This window comes from Idiotropiscis lumnitzeri, chromosome 6 (assembly GCF_059441095.1).
Source record: "Idiotropiscis lumnitzeri isolate Australia: NSW breed Sydney's pygmy pipehorse chromosome 6, RoL_Ilum_1.0, whole genome shotgun sequence".
Lineage (NCBI taxonomy): Eukaryota > Metazoa > Chordata > Actinopteri > Syngnathiformes > Syngnathidae > Idiotropiscis > Idiotropiscis lumnitzeri.
In genome coordinates this window covers 23,156,187-23,171,275 of record NC_142396.1, presented here as the reverse complement: position 1 = coordinate 23,171,275, position 15,089 = coordinate 23,156,187, and the positions used below count along the sequence as shown (strand labels likewise).

General features: G+C 44.5%; 1 protein-coding gene across 5 annotated transcripts in view; it reads left to right on the top strand.

Annotated features, from left to right (window-relative positions):
* The window catches only part of fanca (FA complementation group A), a 193,782-nt gene that overhangs the window by 80,639 nt on the left and 98,054 nt on the right, over window positions 1-15,089 (top strand). For all 5 annotated transcript variants that reach the window (XM_088297906.1, XM_088297905.1, XM_088297904.1 and 2 more), the window contains one exon: window positions 7,843-7,976. In XM_088297906.1, the coding sequence (XP_088154032.1) occupies window positions 7,843-7,976 (134 nt within the window). The remainder of the gene's footprint in view (window positions 1-7,842; window positions 7,977-15,089) is intronic.

Sequence of the window (15,089 nt, the reverse complement as noted above, 5' to 3'; positions counted from 1 at the left end):
CACACCTTGCAGGCTGAGCAGGGATGTATGAGAAAATTTTCAGTCACCTCAGAAGTTAGGTAGCGTTTCCTCAATGTTCTCACCGGGGATGCTTGTTGATTAAAATTGGCGATGTTAAAATATACACAGTAGTGGATTGACACAGCCAGGTCTCCAACAGAGGACACACCAATGGACAAGGCCGTAGGTTACAACCAGTTCCAGAGTGTGTCCTCGGTTGTGAGTTGGCTGTGAGACATACTGTTGAAAATCAAAACAGTTTAAAAGGTTTAAAAATTCTCTGGACAGTGGGTCCGAGATATCGTCAACGTGCACATTAAAATCACCAGTTATTAAAATTCTGTCATTAGTGGAATGTAAAATAGATAATAACTCTGTAAACTCACTAATAGAGTGATGAGGTCTGCAAAGTGTGACGCAGAGAATAGGAGGAATGCTAAAAAAAAAAGGCATGGTGTTAAAAATGAAATAAGAACAGTGTTAAAAATTAACGCAGTCCCGCCTCCTCTTTTACAGTCTCTGATCGAAAATAAACAGTCAAAATTCAATGGGCAAGCCTCGGTGAGAGCAACTGGAGCATCTTTACCTAGCCATGTCTCAGATAAAAGAATACCTTGTAGGTTGTTGTCTAAAATCAGGTTGTTTATGATAAAAGTTTTGTTTAAAAGGGAGCACACGTTCAGCACAGCCAGGTTTGTAGTGGATGTGCGCTCATGGTCGCATGGATTTGAAATGTTAACAGGTAAAAGATTGTCACTGTTAAAACCACTTTGTTTGTGTGTGGGAGGGAAGGGTCTGCATGTGATGGTTTGAATTGAGAAAATATCCAGTGTGGGTGGCAGTTATAATGGGAGCCTATTGAAATAAACTGAGTTTGGCCTGTAGGTGGGTGTAGTGAGTTTGTTATTGCAGTGGTTAGTGATAGAGCTAGGAGTGGGAACACGGGCTGGGTGATTTGTCCTTAGGAGTCAGCTGGGAGCGTAATTGATGACGGCATTATGAATGTTAGCTGCTAAAATCGAGCTACCCAGGAAGCTCGGATTAAAACCGTCCGGCTGGTAAAATGAACGACGTTTCCAAAATAGGTTAAAATTGTCAATAAAAATAAAACCGAGATGTACGCAAGTGTGTATGAGCCGTGTGTTCAGGCTTAAAAGACGACTGAAGCGCTCGCTGCCGTAGGATAGCGTCGGCAAAGTGCCGCTTATCCAGACTGACAGCCCGCAAATTTCTAGCAAGTCAGGACAATCAAATTTTGCTTGGTCTGCTCCAATTGTCGGCGCACTGCTTCATTCGTCCTCACATGGACTACGAGCCGGGATACGGATGGTTTAAGAGAATGAAGAACATTGGGCAGGATGTTTCCTATGTTCTTAACTTTGGTTTCAGGATAACAGCGGGTGATAGTACCAATTAGGGCTGCACGATATGCGGTTTGAACATTGCGATTGCGGTGTGCGCATGCGCAATAGTCACATCGTAGGACGTTCGTTGTTCCTTTTTTTTTTTTTTTTTACGCAAACTTTTGGTTTGTTTCATAAAAGCAGCACGCTGCACTATGCTCTACATTGTTGAGACTACACAGACCGTCTTGCTCACGCCCCCTGCTAATAACATCTCATGATAAGAAGTCCAAACAGCATCGACAAATCACGAATGCAATCACTTTTCACGTGGCAAAAGACACCCTAAGCAACTCACTCCGTCACAAAAGAGAAGTTTAATAAAATGATCCACACGCTCGACAAAAGGTATAAAATGTGTGGCGCACTATTTCTATCAAGAGGCCAACCTGGAGCTGTATAATAAACAAAGCAAAGTCTTCCCAAACAGAGCTATTTGAGTCATCTGGTGAAAATTTTTCTAGTTTAAATATCGCAATATACATCGCAGCCTCCCCAAAAATCGCAATGTCAATGTTTTTTCCAATATCGTGCAGCCCTAGTACCAATGTAGCGTGTGTGTTTAATGATGCTGTCACCAGTTCAGGTGGCTGCTGAGGATGGCACTGGAGAGTGGCGCCGATGTTGTGGCTCACTCGTGTGCCGGGCCACGCGTGGACTTTCCCACTCTGGCCGAGTTCAGCGTCGTGAGCGGCGGGGAATTTGAAGGAGCACCTGGGACTCCAGCCCCGGGGTCAGATGCAACAGTGACGTGTCAGATTGCGCGGGCGCAACAATGGCCCGGGATAATCCTCTGCCAGGGCAGAGAAACAATTCTCCAGTACCAGTCGAGGGCGGTAAGATTGTTCTCTGCTCCTCTGGCTGCGGGACACCACCTCGACCCAGCTGGTACCATGTTGAGCAGGATGGGCCCGGGCAGGTAGCTGGATCTCATCTCACTGTGTCCGTCAATGGAGCCTCAGTCATACTCGCAGCCGTCATGATCCCGCTGGAGTGCCGATCCATAATGACGGCAGAGAGTTGAGGGAAACGGGTCGTGAAAGACGAGATGATGGATTCTTTTCTGCGGAGTTCTTCTGACAGACGATGGACTAGCTCTCTCAGGTTAAAGATTGTTTTGTCTCATCTTGCACCATTATGCACCGGATCCGGTGACCAGGGCTAGCACTGTGGGCTAGCAGCGGCTAGTCTGGGGCTGGATTATGCTAGCTGTATGACAGTTGGCCGGTTTACAGGTGAGAATGTGTCCGCAGGTTGAAATTCTAAAACAGTCACTGTATACAAAAAAATTAAAAAGTATCTCCAATTATAGTAAAAGCTTGCTACGCGTGTGAGGGAAACAATTGTTCTCTTTCCGATGAGCACTCCTACGGCGGCAAAATATTTCTTCCGCATGGTACGGCCTGTCAGTTCGACCTCATGATATGTGCCTTCATCATTCTGTACCAAGAACCGCTGGCTGAAGTCGGCACTCCTTAGCACTAGAGAAGAGCACAGGCTAGCCTTGAGTGTTTGAAATGCAGTCTCACATACCTCAGTCCAGGCCAGAGGATTCCTCTGGTCCTTTGCTGTCAGGGCTGTCAGAAGGGCGGCGATGGTAGCGAACTGTGGGACAAGTCTCCTGTACCAGCTGGCCAGCCAAAGAAGGACCGCACCACCTTCTTTGTACAAGGGCGTAGGCAGCTGTGGATGGAATCAACTTTTTCAGCCTGTGGTCGAACCTCACTTCGCCCAAGCTGGTAGCCCAGGTATCTCACCTCCTCTCTTGCCCACTGACACTTCAGTGTCAGGCCAGCCTTTTGTATAGGGTCCAGGACTCGCCCCAGATGCTGCAAGTGCTGCTCCCAGGTGTCGCTGAAGATGACCAGATCATCCAAGTAGGTGGCACTGCAGTCCTCATACCCCTGCAGGACGTGGTCCATCAGCCTCTGGAAAGTGGCAGGAACTCCGTGGAGACCGAGCGGCATTACGGTGAATTGAAAGAGGCCAGCAGGTGTCCGGAACGCAGTGTAGGGCCGACTGGACGCTTCCAGAGGTACCTCCCAGTAGCCCTTCCAGACGTCGACGCAGATGCGGAGTGATCCATCCTTCTTCACCACGATGACCACCAGAATTCACCACTCTGATTCCGATGGTTCAATCACCCCCAGGCAATGCATCTCTTCCACCTACTTCAGGAGCTTTTCCACCAGATGTTGTGGCACCTGGTAGGGCCTCTGGTGATTCAGACCCGTCCTTCAGGCGGGTGCAGCAGAAGATGATATTTTGATTTATCTGGAGAATCCCAACTCATCTTTCTCCACATTAATGGATTCTTTTGAAGAATTTGGTAAACCTTCGTTGTATATGATTCATTACAAGTTATGGCGTTTAATTATGATCCAAAAGACAGAGGTACAATATTAATTTGAGTATGAAATCAATTAAGTACTTTGCTATTAATTTACCAAAAGAGCTTGGAAAACTTAAGTCAGCAATTTAGGATTTAATCATTTCCAATTTGAGCTTCAAGAGTGGAAGTGCTTAAAATGAACATTTTACCCCAACTGCTTTACCTGTTTAATATTTTAATGTCAATATCATTGTTAGGTTCGCCAATTTGGCATTTCATAAACACACCATCAATGAAGAGAAAAACGCTCAAAATTTGGCTTGCAAGGGGAACGAAGAGAAAGTCTGAATCAAATGCTTGTCTTTTTGTGTTGTGATCATATCGCTCCATTCCCTCCCTTTTATTAATTTCCAGAAGTACCTGAAAATGGGTGTCTTCAACCTAAAAGGTTGGGGTTATCTAAGCAAGCAGCTGAAGACATGTGAAGTTGTTTTTCTATGTGTGCATGTCTTGAAAGATTACGTTATACATGTGATCAAAAATGCGTCAAAGCATTACTCAGCACATCTCAGACTCGTAACAACCTCTTAACTTCAAAACATTGCACTGCCACAAACAGATAAGTGAAATGGAGGCATCATCTTGCTATCTTCCTTTAACATTTTCATTGGGGTGGTTTTTATGAAGACTAATTATAAAAGCACAAGTAAGTTTCTTCATTGCGAAGCAAGAACATTTCACATAGATCTTTATTGCAATCTATCAATACTATTGCTCTAGTTTCGAACTACATGTAATATCCTAGCAATGTAGCAAATTTGTGATGACTATTTCATAATTACTCTTTCAATCATGTAAAGAATTTTGAGCAGGTGTGGGCAAACTACGGCCCGGTAAACGTTTTAATCCGGCCCAAACTTGAAAAAAATTAAATGAATAAACCTTGTTAATCTTTTATTTTCTAAATACTGTGCGTCAAACACATATTTTGTTGTAATGCTTTTGTCCATTTTCATTTAAAATTAAATGTATTTTTTCTTCCAATGAGGTGAGGTTACCAAAACACTCCATCCATCTGCTCCTGGTCCGGCCCCTCTGGCAAAATTTAGAACCCATTGTGGCCCACCAATCAAAAAGTTTGCCTACCCCTGATTTTGAGTGTGGGACAAAATATCGGGATTTAATTGTGGAGGGGCTAAATTGAAAATAAAGCACATAACATAATCAAAACCGCGTGGAGGTCTAGGGATACAGTTCAAAAAGTTACTTTCAGGCAGCGCAACAAAGAATTTTTCTGAATTTGTGTAATGTACATTACTCTGTGAAATGGAAAGAAATAGAAGAATGACTAATAGAAACCCCCCTTATCTCCTTGGCAGAGGATGTGACATCAGACACACAGAAATTCTAATTCAAAATTGCTTGTAATTTCCCCCCATCTTTTTGCAAACACTTTATCATAAGCAAAACGGTTGCGAAAACGGATCTTTACAGTGTTTAATAATAATAATAATATTCCCTTTATTAGTCCCACAATGGGGAAATTTGAGATTCGAACCCAGGCCTCCTGGGGAGACTGGGTCCTGAACGCGGCGCCTTAGACCACTCGGCCATCCTGGCAGCCAAATAATAATACAGCAAACATATCATGTCGTGATATGATCACACATTAGTACTGTGGAGCAGGAAGGAGTCACTGGTGCCTCTCACGCATGACAAAGAGATGGCACGCCACCGATAGTGAACATTTTCTTAGATGAACGTGATTTTTATTGTTAGTTACTCATGACATCAGAGAAGTAGAAGGTACAAATTAATGTTCAATCAATCAAAATTTTATTTGAGTAATTTCTCCAATCTCTCCAATACTGCAGTTTTTAAAATTTCAGCCCACGGTCAGGTTTAGTGCCGATCGCTATGCACAAAAGTCAGTTCAATTGTCAAAATTAGTCAAGAACACAATAGACTACCATGATTTCCTTGGAACATTTGATAAATGTTCGTGGAATAGAGCTTCTGCAACTCTCCTTTTCTTAATCCGATCGAGGTTTTATTTTTCCGCTTATAGGTGGAGAGTGTATGAACATTGGGCTCAGGACCAGAATCAGAAATCCCTTTATTGTCATTGTACAGAGTGCAACAAGATTAGAGAGCTCCCCTCTCCTCTGCAGTACAACAATAATTTAATTAAATATATAAATTAGATAAATAAAAGAATAAATAATGAGATGGAAAATAATACGAAATTGGATAAATAAAAACACATTACATCGCTGTTCTGCAAGGTAAGGGGGTGTGTGTGGGGGGGGGTGTGTGTGGGAGGGGGGGGGGGTGAGAGTTCAGAATGAAGATGGCTCTCGGAAAGAAACAGTTTTTCAGTCTATTAGTCTTTGATTTGATGCACCTGTAGCGCCTGCCAGAGGGCAACAGGTCGAACAGGTGTGAGTTCGGGTGAGTATTGTCTTTGACGATATTGAGAGCTCTGCTGAGGCACCGGGTGGTGAAGATGTCCGACAGGGAGGGGTGAGGGCAGCCTATAATCCTCTGCACCGTTTTGACTGTCCTCTGGAGTCTCACTCGGTCTGCCTCAGTTCAGCCTCTGTACCAGGTGGACACGCAGTAGGTCAGCAGGCTCTCGATGGACGAGTGGTAGAAGTCCAGCAGCAGCTTCCTGTCCAGGTTGAATTTCCTGAAGATCCTCAGGAAGTGCAGACACTGGTGGACCTTCTTTACCGCTGTTGTGGTGTTGTGTGTCCAGGAGTGGTCATCGGAGATCTGTACTCCCAGGAACTTGAATGTGTGGACCCTCCCCACACACACGCCTTTGATGTAGAGGGGGGGTGGCACAGTCTTGTTCCTCCTAAAGTCGATGACGATCTCCTTTGTTTTTGCAATGTTGAGTTGCAGTCTGTTGTCCTCACACCAAGCCGTTAGTCTCTGGACCTCCGCCCTGTAGGCTGTCTCGTCACCTTTCGAGATCAGACCGACCACTGTCATATCGTCAGCAAATTTGACAACGGTGTTGTTACCGTGGGCCGGGCTGCAGTCATAGGTGTAGAGGCCGTATAGGAGAGGGCTCAGCACGCATCCTTGAGGGAACAGGTGCTCAGCGTTCGGGACCGGAGGTCCGTGCTTCATGCAATGGATGCTGTTTGCGAGGACAGCACTGGGGATCAGTGTAGGTTGAGACATTTTATGCGTTGCTTCCCTTGCTGCATTGCAACAGAAAGTATCCACTGAGAAGTGGCCGAACATCTACAGCCAAACTGAAAGCAGTGTGTGTCAGGTCAGGAGGATGAGGTTGGTGGCCAGCAGAGGGACAAGAACGACCGCTACCAAGTCTTACTGTAGTTGTGAATGTGTATTTTACCGCACTGTTGGCTCAATATATATTTGATTTTTTTTGTGAACATTTTATTTCTTACATTTACAGAACACTGTATGCATTTATGTTTCATGTGATCTACAGTAATGTATGTTTGTGAATAAAAATGGTTACACTTTTCTGTGCAGTATGAATACATTCTGTGGGATGTAGACCAACATGATGTCGCCCTGTTGACCAGCGGGTCACAAAAAAATATAGATATCACTGGAATGGCCAATGAAATATGCATATCGTAAAGTCATGCAATAATTTTCAAATGGACTTGTATGCTTTTATCGGAATTTGGCCAGTCAGTTGCAAACTTAAATTAGCAACGCCCCCCCAATAGTTGGACATTATCTTAGAGTTACAATTAATTATCTATGAGCTTGCTTTGCTGCATGAAAATAATTTTCCTTTATTAGGTAACTGACCGAGTCAACCACCTAGATTAATCTGATGTAAACAAGGAAAATGTCCCCAAAATAAATATGTCCATTAAGTTGAACAGAATATGCATGCATGATAATAAAATAAAAGGCATAAAGAAATTCAATATTATTAATACCAACCAGGTTTTGTGCCTGTTAATCATCAGTAGGCTATTTTTTCTTTAACAAAAGACTACCAACAATCGAAGAATCATTACATTTTTTTCTTGTAAATTTACGAGTAATTGTATTTTTTTTCAACATATGATGGTCACTTGTCTCTTTAATATGTCCGCTTTTGCCTCTCAGTACTTCTATTCAGATTGCTGACTCGTGCATTTGATGGTTATGACTTGGAGAGCATGATAACGGCATTCTTGTTGGCGCGGCAGGGGGCACTACAAGGACCTGCCATCTTCCCTTCCTACAGCGATTGGTTCAAGGTTGAGTATTCTTGCTGGATTCTCTATAAAATTAATCGTAATTGTTGCCATTACCTCATGACTTACATGGAATATATGTAAATAATGATATTAAAAATAATAATACATTCAATTTGCAAGCACCTTTCAAGTCCCTCGAGGACACTGTACATCAGGGGTGCTCACACTTTTCCAGCATGCGAGCTACTTATAAAATGACCAAGGCAAAATGATCTACCTGCTATAAAAATGCTAATTTATTTATAAATATATTGACGATTTTTTGTACATTGTATGTTGATGTACCTTGCAGAACCGCCTGAGCCAATCTTGGTGGCGGCTTTCGCTTTTAAAGTAAATTGTGTAAAAGATGACAACTGGCTTTTTAATTCCTTCACCTTTCTCTTCCTCAGCTCGCTTTTCGGCGTAAAGTCGGTGTCATATTTTCCATGAACAGCCCGAAAACGCCGCTCCACATTTCCCTTCTTTGGTATTGCGATGGTAGACTGTCAGATGAGGCCAACGCAAATGTCATTGTGGAAAACAACAAGTCCTCCCATTCCGTATGAAAGTGATACCTTTTTGTCTCCTTACTTGGTCCAGCACCCCACTCATGTTTATACCCCCTTTGAGTTCAAGAGAATAAAACAAGGGCTTAAAATTGGAGGTAACCAACTCGCTAGCTTGTTAGTTGTGCTGCAATTAGCACCGTTGTTTGCACGAGCGTGGTGACCCATATGTCACAAAAAAAAAAAGCAATCAATGTATCAATTACATGATGATAATAATAGGCTGACATCTATTTTTTAATGTCATGCGATCTACCCATAATACCTTTGCGATGGACTGGTAGAACGCAATCGACGTAATGAGCACCCCTGCTGTACATCAAGAAAAGCAATTAAAACCAAACTGTTCAAAGTAAGGAAAATTAGAAAATAAAGTTAAATAATAATTAGAAAGAATGAATGAATAAAAATAGAGACGAGGGAAGAGGAATTAAAATAACGTGGCGCTGTCAGAGTGAGTATGCAATCTTAAAGAGGTGAGTCTTGAGTTTTGATTTGAAGATGGTAAAAGACTGCGTGTTGCGAAGGTCAGGTGGTAGAGAGTTTCAAAGCTGGGGAGCAAAGCGACTGAAGGTTCTGCTCCCCATGGTGTTAAGACGGTCAGGTTTAACAGTCAGGTGAATTGAGGACGATTTGAGGCCACGGACTGGAGTGATGATGTTCAGTAGGTCGTACAGGTAGGGAGGGGCAAGGTTATGGAAGGCTTTGGAGGTATAAAGGAGCAATTTAAATTGGATCCAGAATTTAACAGGAACCCAGTGAAGTTGCTGGAGAACGGGGGTGATATGAAGGGACGGGCTGTGGCTGTAAGGAGACGAGCAGCTGAGTTTTGTACCAGTTGAAGTTTATGGGGGGACTTGTGGGGGAGGCCGAAGAGCAGAGAGTTGTCAATAGTCAAGATGGGAGGTGACAAGGCTGTGGACCAGGATAGAAGTGGATGAGGGCGAAAGGGAGGGGCGGAGTCGACTGATGTTGCGGAGATGGAAGTAGGCTGACCAGGTTATTTTATTGATATGCTTATGGAAAGATAGAGTGCTGTTGAGGATGACACAAAGGATCTTGACCTCAGAGGAGGGGTAAATAAGATAAGATAAGATGTCCTTTATTAGTCCCACAACGGGGAAATTTGAGGTGTTACAGCAGCAAAGATATAGATCACACAGAGTCGGCGGCGTAATGTAGCCGTTAATGTATAACATTTGCAGCAGACATTCATAAAAAGCATGCAAATATAGACAGTATAAATGTATCTAAGTGTAAGGAAACACTCCTAATGCCTGTCCATTATACAGAGGGGGAAACGCTGGTATGATAAAAACTACTGAATGATTGAATATACTGCAATGATAAAAATATTGCAATGATAAAAGTACTTTAATGGTAAGAGTACTGAAATGATAGAAAAGTACTGAAATGATAGTAAATACTGCAATGATAAAAGTGCTGTAATGGTAAAAGGTACTGCAATGATAAAATATACTGCAATGGTAAAAGTACTGTAATAGTAAAAGTACTGCAATGATAGAAAAATACTGCAATGACAAAAGTACTGTAATAGTAAAAGTACCGCAATGATAGGAAATACTGCAATGATAAAAGTACTGCAATGATAAAAGTTCTGTAATAGTGAACGTTCTGCAATGGTAGAAATACTGCAGTGATAAAAATACTGTAATAAGAATACTGTAATGGTAAACAAAATACATCATTGATCAATATTTAAGTACACCATTGGCTGAAAGTACATTAGTAGTGTATATTGCATCCTAGGACTGCACAATTGCACTAATGCCCTCCCGTTTGTAGGCCTGACCCAATGTTCTTGTTAAAAAGTCTGACAGCAGTCGGCAGGAAGGAGCGGCAAAATCTCTCTTTGATACAGCGAAGGTGTAACAGTCTATCACTGAAGGAGCTGTGGAGTGTTCTCAAAGTGTCATTGAGTGGGTGGGCTGGGTTGTCCAGCATTGATGACAGTTTTGCCGTCATCCTCCTGCCCCCCACTGAGTCCACAGAGTCCAGGGAGCAGCCCAGGACAGAGCTGGCCCTCCTCACTAGTTTGTCCAGTCTCTTTTTGTCCGGGCCCGAGATGCCTCCTGCCCAGGAGGCCACTCCATAGAAGATGACTGATGAAACGACCGAGTCATAGAAGTTCCTGAGGAGTATTCCCCAAACACCAAAGGACCTCAGCCTCCTGAGTAGGAAGAGTCTGCTCTGACCCTTCCTATAGAGAGCGTCTGTGTTGTCGCTCCAGTCCAGTTTATTGTTCAGATGAACACCCAGGTACTTGTAAGTTGAGACCCTCTCAACGTCTGTTCCCTGGATATTCACTGGTGCAGGTGGAGAGTGCCGACGCTTGCGGAAATCCACCACCAGCTCTTTGGATTTCCCAGCGTTGATTTGGAGGCGGTTCTGCTGACACCAGTCCACGAACCTCTGCGTAACCCCTCTGTACTCCCGATCGTCACCGTCAGTGATGAGGCCGACAATCGCAGAGTCATCAGAGAACTCCTGCAGGTGAGAGGTTGTGGAATTGTATTTGTAGTCCGAGGTGTAGAGGGTGAACAGGAAGGGAGCCAGAACAGTTCCCTGCGGCGCTCGCGTGCTGCAGAGAAGCACGTCAGACACAGTCCTGTGTCCTCACGTACTGAGGCCGGTTTGTGAGGTAGTCCTGGGTCTTACCTGGTTGTCCGTGGCCTGAGATGGTCTTCAGGCCCCTCCAGACATCTCTGGCATTGTTCTGCTGCAGTTGTTCCTCCATCCGCCGTCCGCATCCTGTAGGACTTTTTGCCCTCTCGGATCCTCCTTCTCAGCTGACGCTGCACTCTCTTAAGCTCGTCTTTGTCGCCTGACACAAAAGCCCTCTTTTTCTCCTTCAGGAGAGCTTTAATGTCCGGTGTGATCCAGGGTTTGTTGTTGGAGAAACATCTTACAGTCCTGGTGGGAATGGTGTTCTCCATGCAGAAGTTAATATCGTCTGTAATCGTGTCTGTTAGTCCAATAATGTCCTCACCGTGAGCTTCGCTGAATACCTCCCACACAGTTGTGTTGAAACAGTCCTTTAAGGCCTCCTCGGCTTCTCCGAACCATCGCTGAACTGTGCGTGTCACAGCTGGCTGCCTGCGGACCAGAGGTTTGTACACAGGCAGGAGAGCAACCAAGTTGCGGTCAGCTTTGCCCAGCAGGGGGAGGGGCAGTGATGTATACGCCTCCTTGGTGTTGGCATAGAAAAGGTCCAATATTTTATTGTCTCTGGTGTGGCAGGTTACATATTGTGTGAATGAAGGCAGAGAGGAGGAAGGAGAAGCGTGATTGGAAGGAGAAGCATGATTGAAGTCACCAGAGATAAGGAGCAGGGCATTTGGGTGCTGTGTTTGTAACCTGCTCACAGCTGCAGTCAGTACGTCACAGGCTGTCTCACTGTTTGCAGAGGGTGGCACGTACGCCGCCACCGCGATCACATGACTGAACTCTCGCGGTAAATAGAACGGACGCATGCTAACAGCTATCAGCTCAATGTCCCGACTGCAAAGTTGATCCTTAACAGTTATGTGCCCAGGGTTACACCATCTATCATTAACAAACACAGCCAGCCCTCCCCCTTTCCTCTTACCGCTCTCCAGTGTCCTGTCCGCGCGTAGTATTTGGAAGCCGTCCAATTCCACGACGGCGTCCGGCGTTAGCCACGACTCCGTGAACACCAGCAAGCTAGCCTCCCGGACAATCCTCTCGTGCCGGGTTAGCGCTGTTAGCTCGTCCATTTTATTGGGGAGGGATCTAACATTCCCCATAATAACGGACGGGAGGACGGGGTGGTATTGTCTCCTCCTTGCCTGGCGTTTAGCCCCCGCACGACATCCCCGTCTCGTCCTCCTCAGCTCGCAGGGGATATCGGGTCTCGCTCTGGGAGCCGGTGCGGGGTAAGCACGGAGTGCTAACAGCTGATCTTTTGAGTACACGATCGATCCGTAGCTCCGAGTTTCGTCTCCGGACACGATCGCGCAAAAAACAGCCCCCAACAGCAGTAAAACCACCGCAAGTTGATTGTCCATTTCTGAGATGAGGTAAAAATAAGATAAAACAGGATAAAGGGAAAAAGGCTCAATAGTCAGCCAATAATTGAGTGGCCAACGGGGATGGGAAAACTGCCAACTTTGGATAGTATAGATTTTGTACCAAAAAGAAGAACTTCTGTTTTGTCACTGTTGAGCATCATGAAATTATTAGTAAACCAGTCATTGATTTCAGATGAACAGGAGGTAACGTAGGAGGGATGGAGTGATATGCTGGGTTTGCAGGAAAAATAGAGCTGGGTGTCATCCGCGAAGCAATAGAAAGAGATATTGAATTTTCGGAAGATGGTGCCAAAGGTAAAGAGGTAGATAATAAATAATAGGGTGCCCAGGACTGACCCTTGGGACACACCTGAGGTGACTGGGAAGGATTTGGATGAAAAGGATGAATGGAACCACTTGAGGGCGGTGTGGGAGATGCCGATGGAAGAAAGGAGGATGTTGTGTGAGATGGTGTCAAAGGCTGCAGTCAGGTCAAGGAGGATGAGAATGGAGAAGGAACCAGAGTCAGCTGCAATGAGGAGATCAGAGGTGACTGAGTAGAGTTGATTCAGTGCTGTGGAGGGGACGGAAACTGGACTGGACGGGCTCATCAAGGTTATTGCAGGTTAGATGAGAATGGAGTTGAGTGGCTTCTACTTTTTCTAGAACTATATAAATTAATGGTGGGTTGGAAATAGAGCAGAGGTTATTGTAGTTGTTGGGGTCTAGACCAGGTTTCTTCAGAATGGGGGTGTCAGCTGCAGTTTTGAACAATGATGGCACAGAGCGAAGAGTGGATAATGGCAGAGTTAAACGGAAGTAATGAGGGAAGGCTGGATTTGACTAAGGTCGTAGGGAGGAAATCGAGCAGACCGGTGGAGGGCTTGGATTTGTGGATAAGTTCAGCGAGATCTGAGGAATATGGGAGCAGAAATGTAGAGAGAGACTTGCCGGTAGGTAGGGATTCAGATTTGGGAGGAGAGAGTGCATTTGCGTGGATGTGTTGGTGGATATTTTTAATTGTTTCAATGAAAAAGAGATTTATGGAGTTGCAGGTGTCAGTTGTGTACATGTGTGGCGGTAGGGAGTTGGGTGGTTGGAAGATATTGTTAAAAAGTGCTTTAGTGTTTCGGGTATATGATGAAATGAGACCAGAGAAGTAGGTTGTTTGTGCTTGAGTTTTTTTTTGTGCTGTGTTCCATGTTCTGTTTGTGGATAGTGAGACCAGTTTTCCTAAAAAGTCGTTCCAGTGGTCGACCTTTTGATTTCATGGGTCTGACTTGCTGTGTATACCAGGGGAAAGTTGAAGAGGAGAGGAGTGCGAGTTTTCAGTGGGGCTACGAATTGAGGATGCTGATAAGTTTGTCTTTATACTGGACTGCAAGTGTACCAGGCATGGAGGAATGTTCAGAGATGATGATGATTTTATCGAGGTTCGAGCAGAGTATTTCGGTGTTGATGTGCTTTATATTACGGAATGAGTGCGAGGGGATTTACGGGCTGACAAGCAGATAGTGACATTGAATGTGATTAGGAAGTGATCAGTTACGATGGGTTCATCTGATAAGCAGTTCGAGGGAGTGAGACCAGAACAGCAACTGAGATCAAGTGTATGGCCTTTGGAGTGAGTAGGAAAATCAAGAAATTGACGGAGACCAAAGCTGTCCAGGCATTAGGGTTGCACGATATTGGAAAAAAATGACATTGCGATTTTTGGGGAGGCTGCAATGTACATTGCGATATTAAAACTAGAAAAATTTTCACCAGATGACTCAAATAGCTCTGTTTGGGAAGACTTTGCTTTGTTTATTATACAGCTCTGGGATGGCAACTTGATAGAAGTACGTGTGCCACGGCATTTTATACCTTTTGTCTAGCGTGTGGATCATTTTTTTAAACCTCTCTTTCGTGATGGCGTTGAGTTGCTTTCATCGTGGCTTTCACCGCGTGAAAAGTTCTTGCATTTGTGATTTGTCGATGCTGTTTGGACTTATCATAAGGTGTTATAATAAAGGCGTCTGTCATTGTTTCTTGAGTAGATGGTTTCACATCGGGTCCCACTAATGAGTCTGAACTGGTTATAAAGGGGCTCTTAATAGCATTGAAATGGTCTGACAGGTTTGTTGTATTTCCTTGTGTGGCAGAAACAACGGTGAGGCACTCTTGGCAGAGGTTTTTTTGTGCGTTGTATATTCCTTTTTATGGCCAAAATAATTCCATATTTCGGATGTTGACTTAATTTTGGGGACTAAATTCCGCCGTCATCTCTTCCATGTTGCCTGTTAGTGTTTTCTGAGCGCACACAGTAGTGGCGGTGAGAATGCAGGGGGTGGGGGGGGGGGCGGGGGTGGCCAGTGACTGGCAGGAGGGAAGGGGTGAAAGACAGGCTTTGTGGAGCATACAGTAGCTTGCTGTTTCTATGAAGCTCAACAGATTTTGCGTGCTCTAAGAAGACAAAAAAAAGACAAAAACATTGCATGTCCTACGATGTGACAATTGCGCATGCGCACATC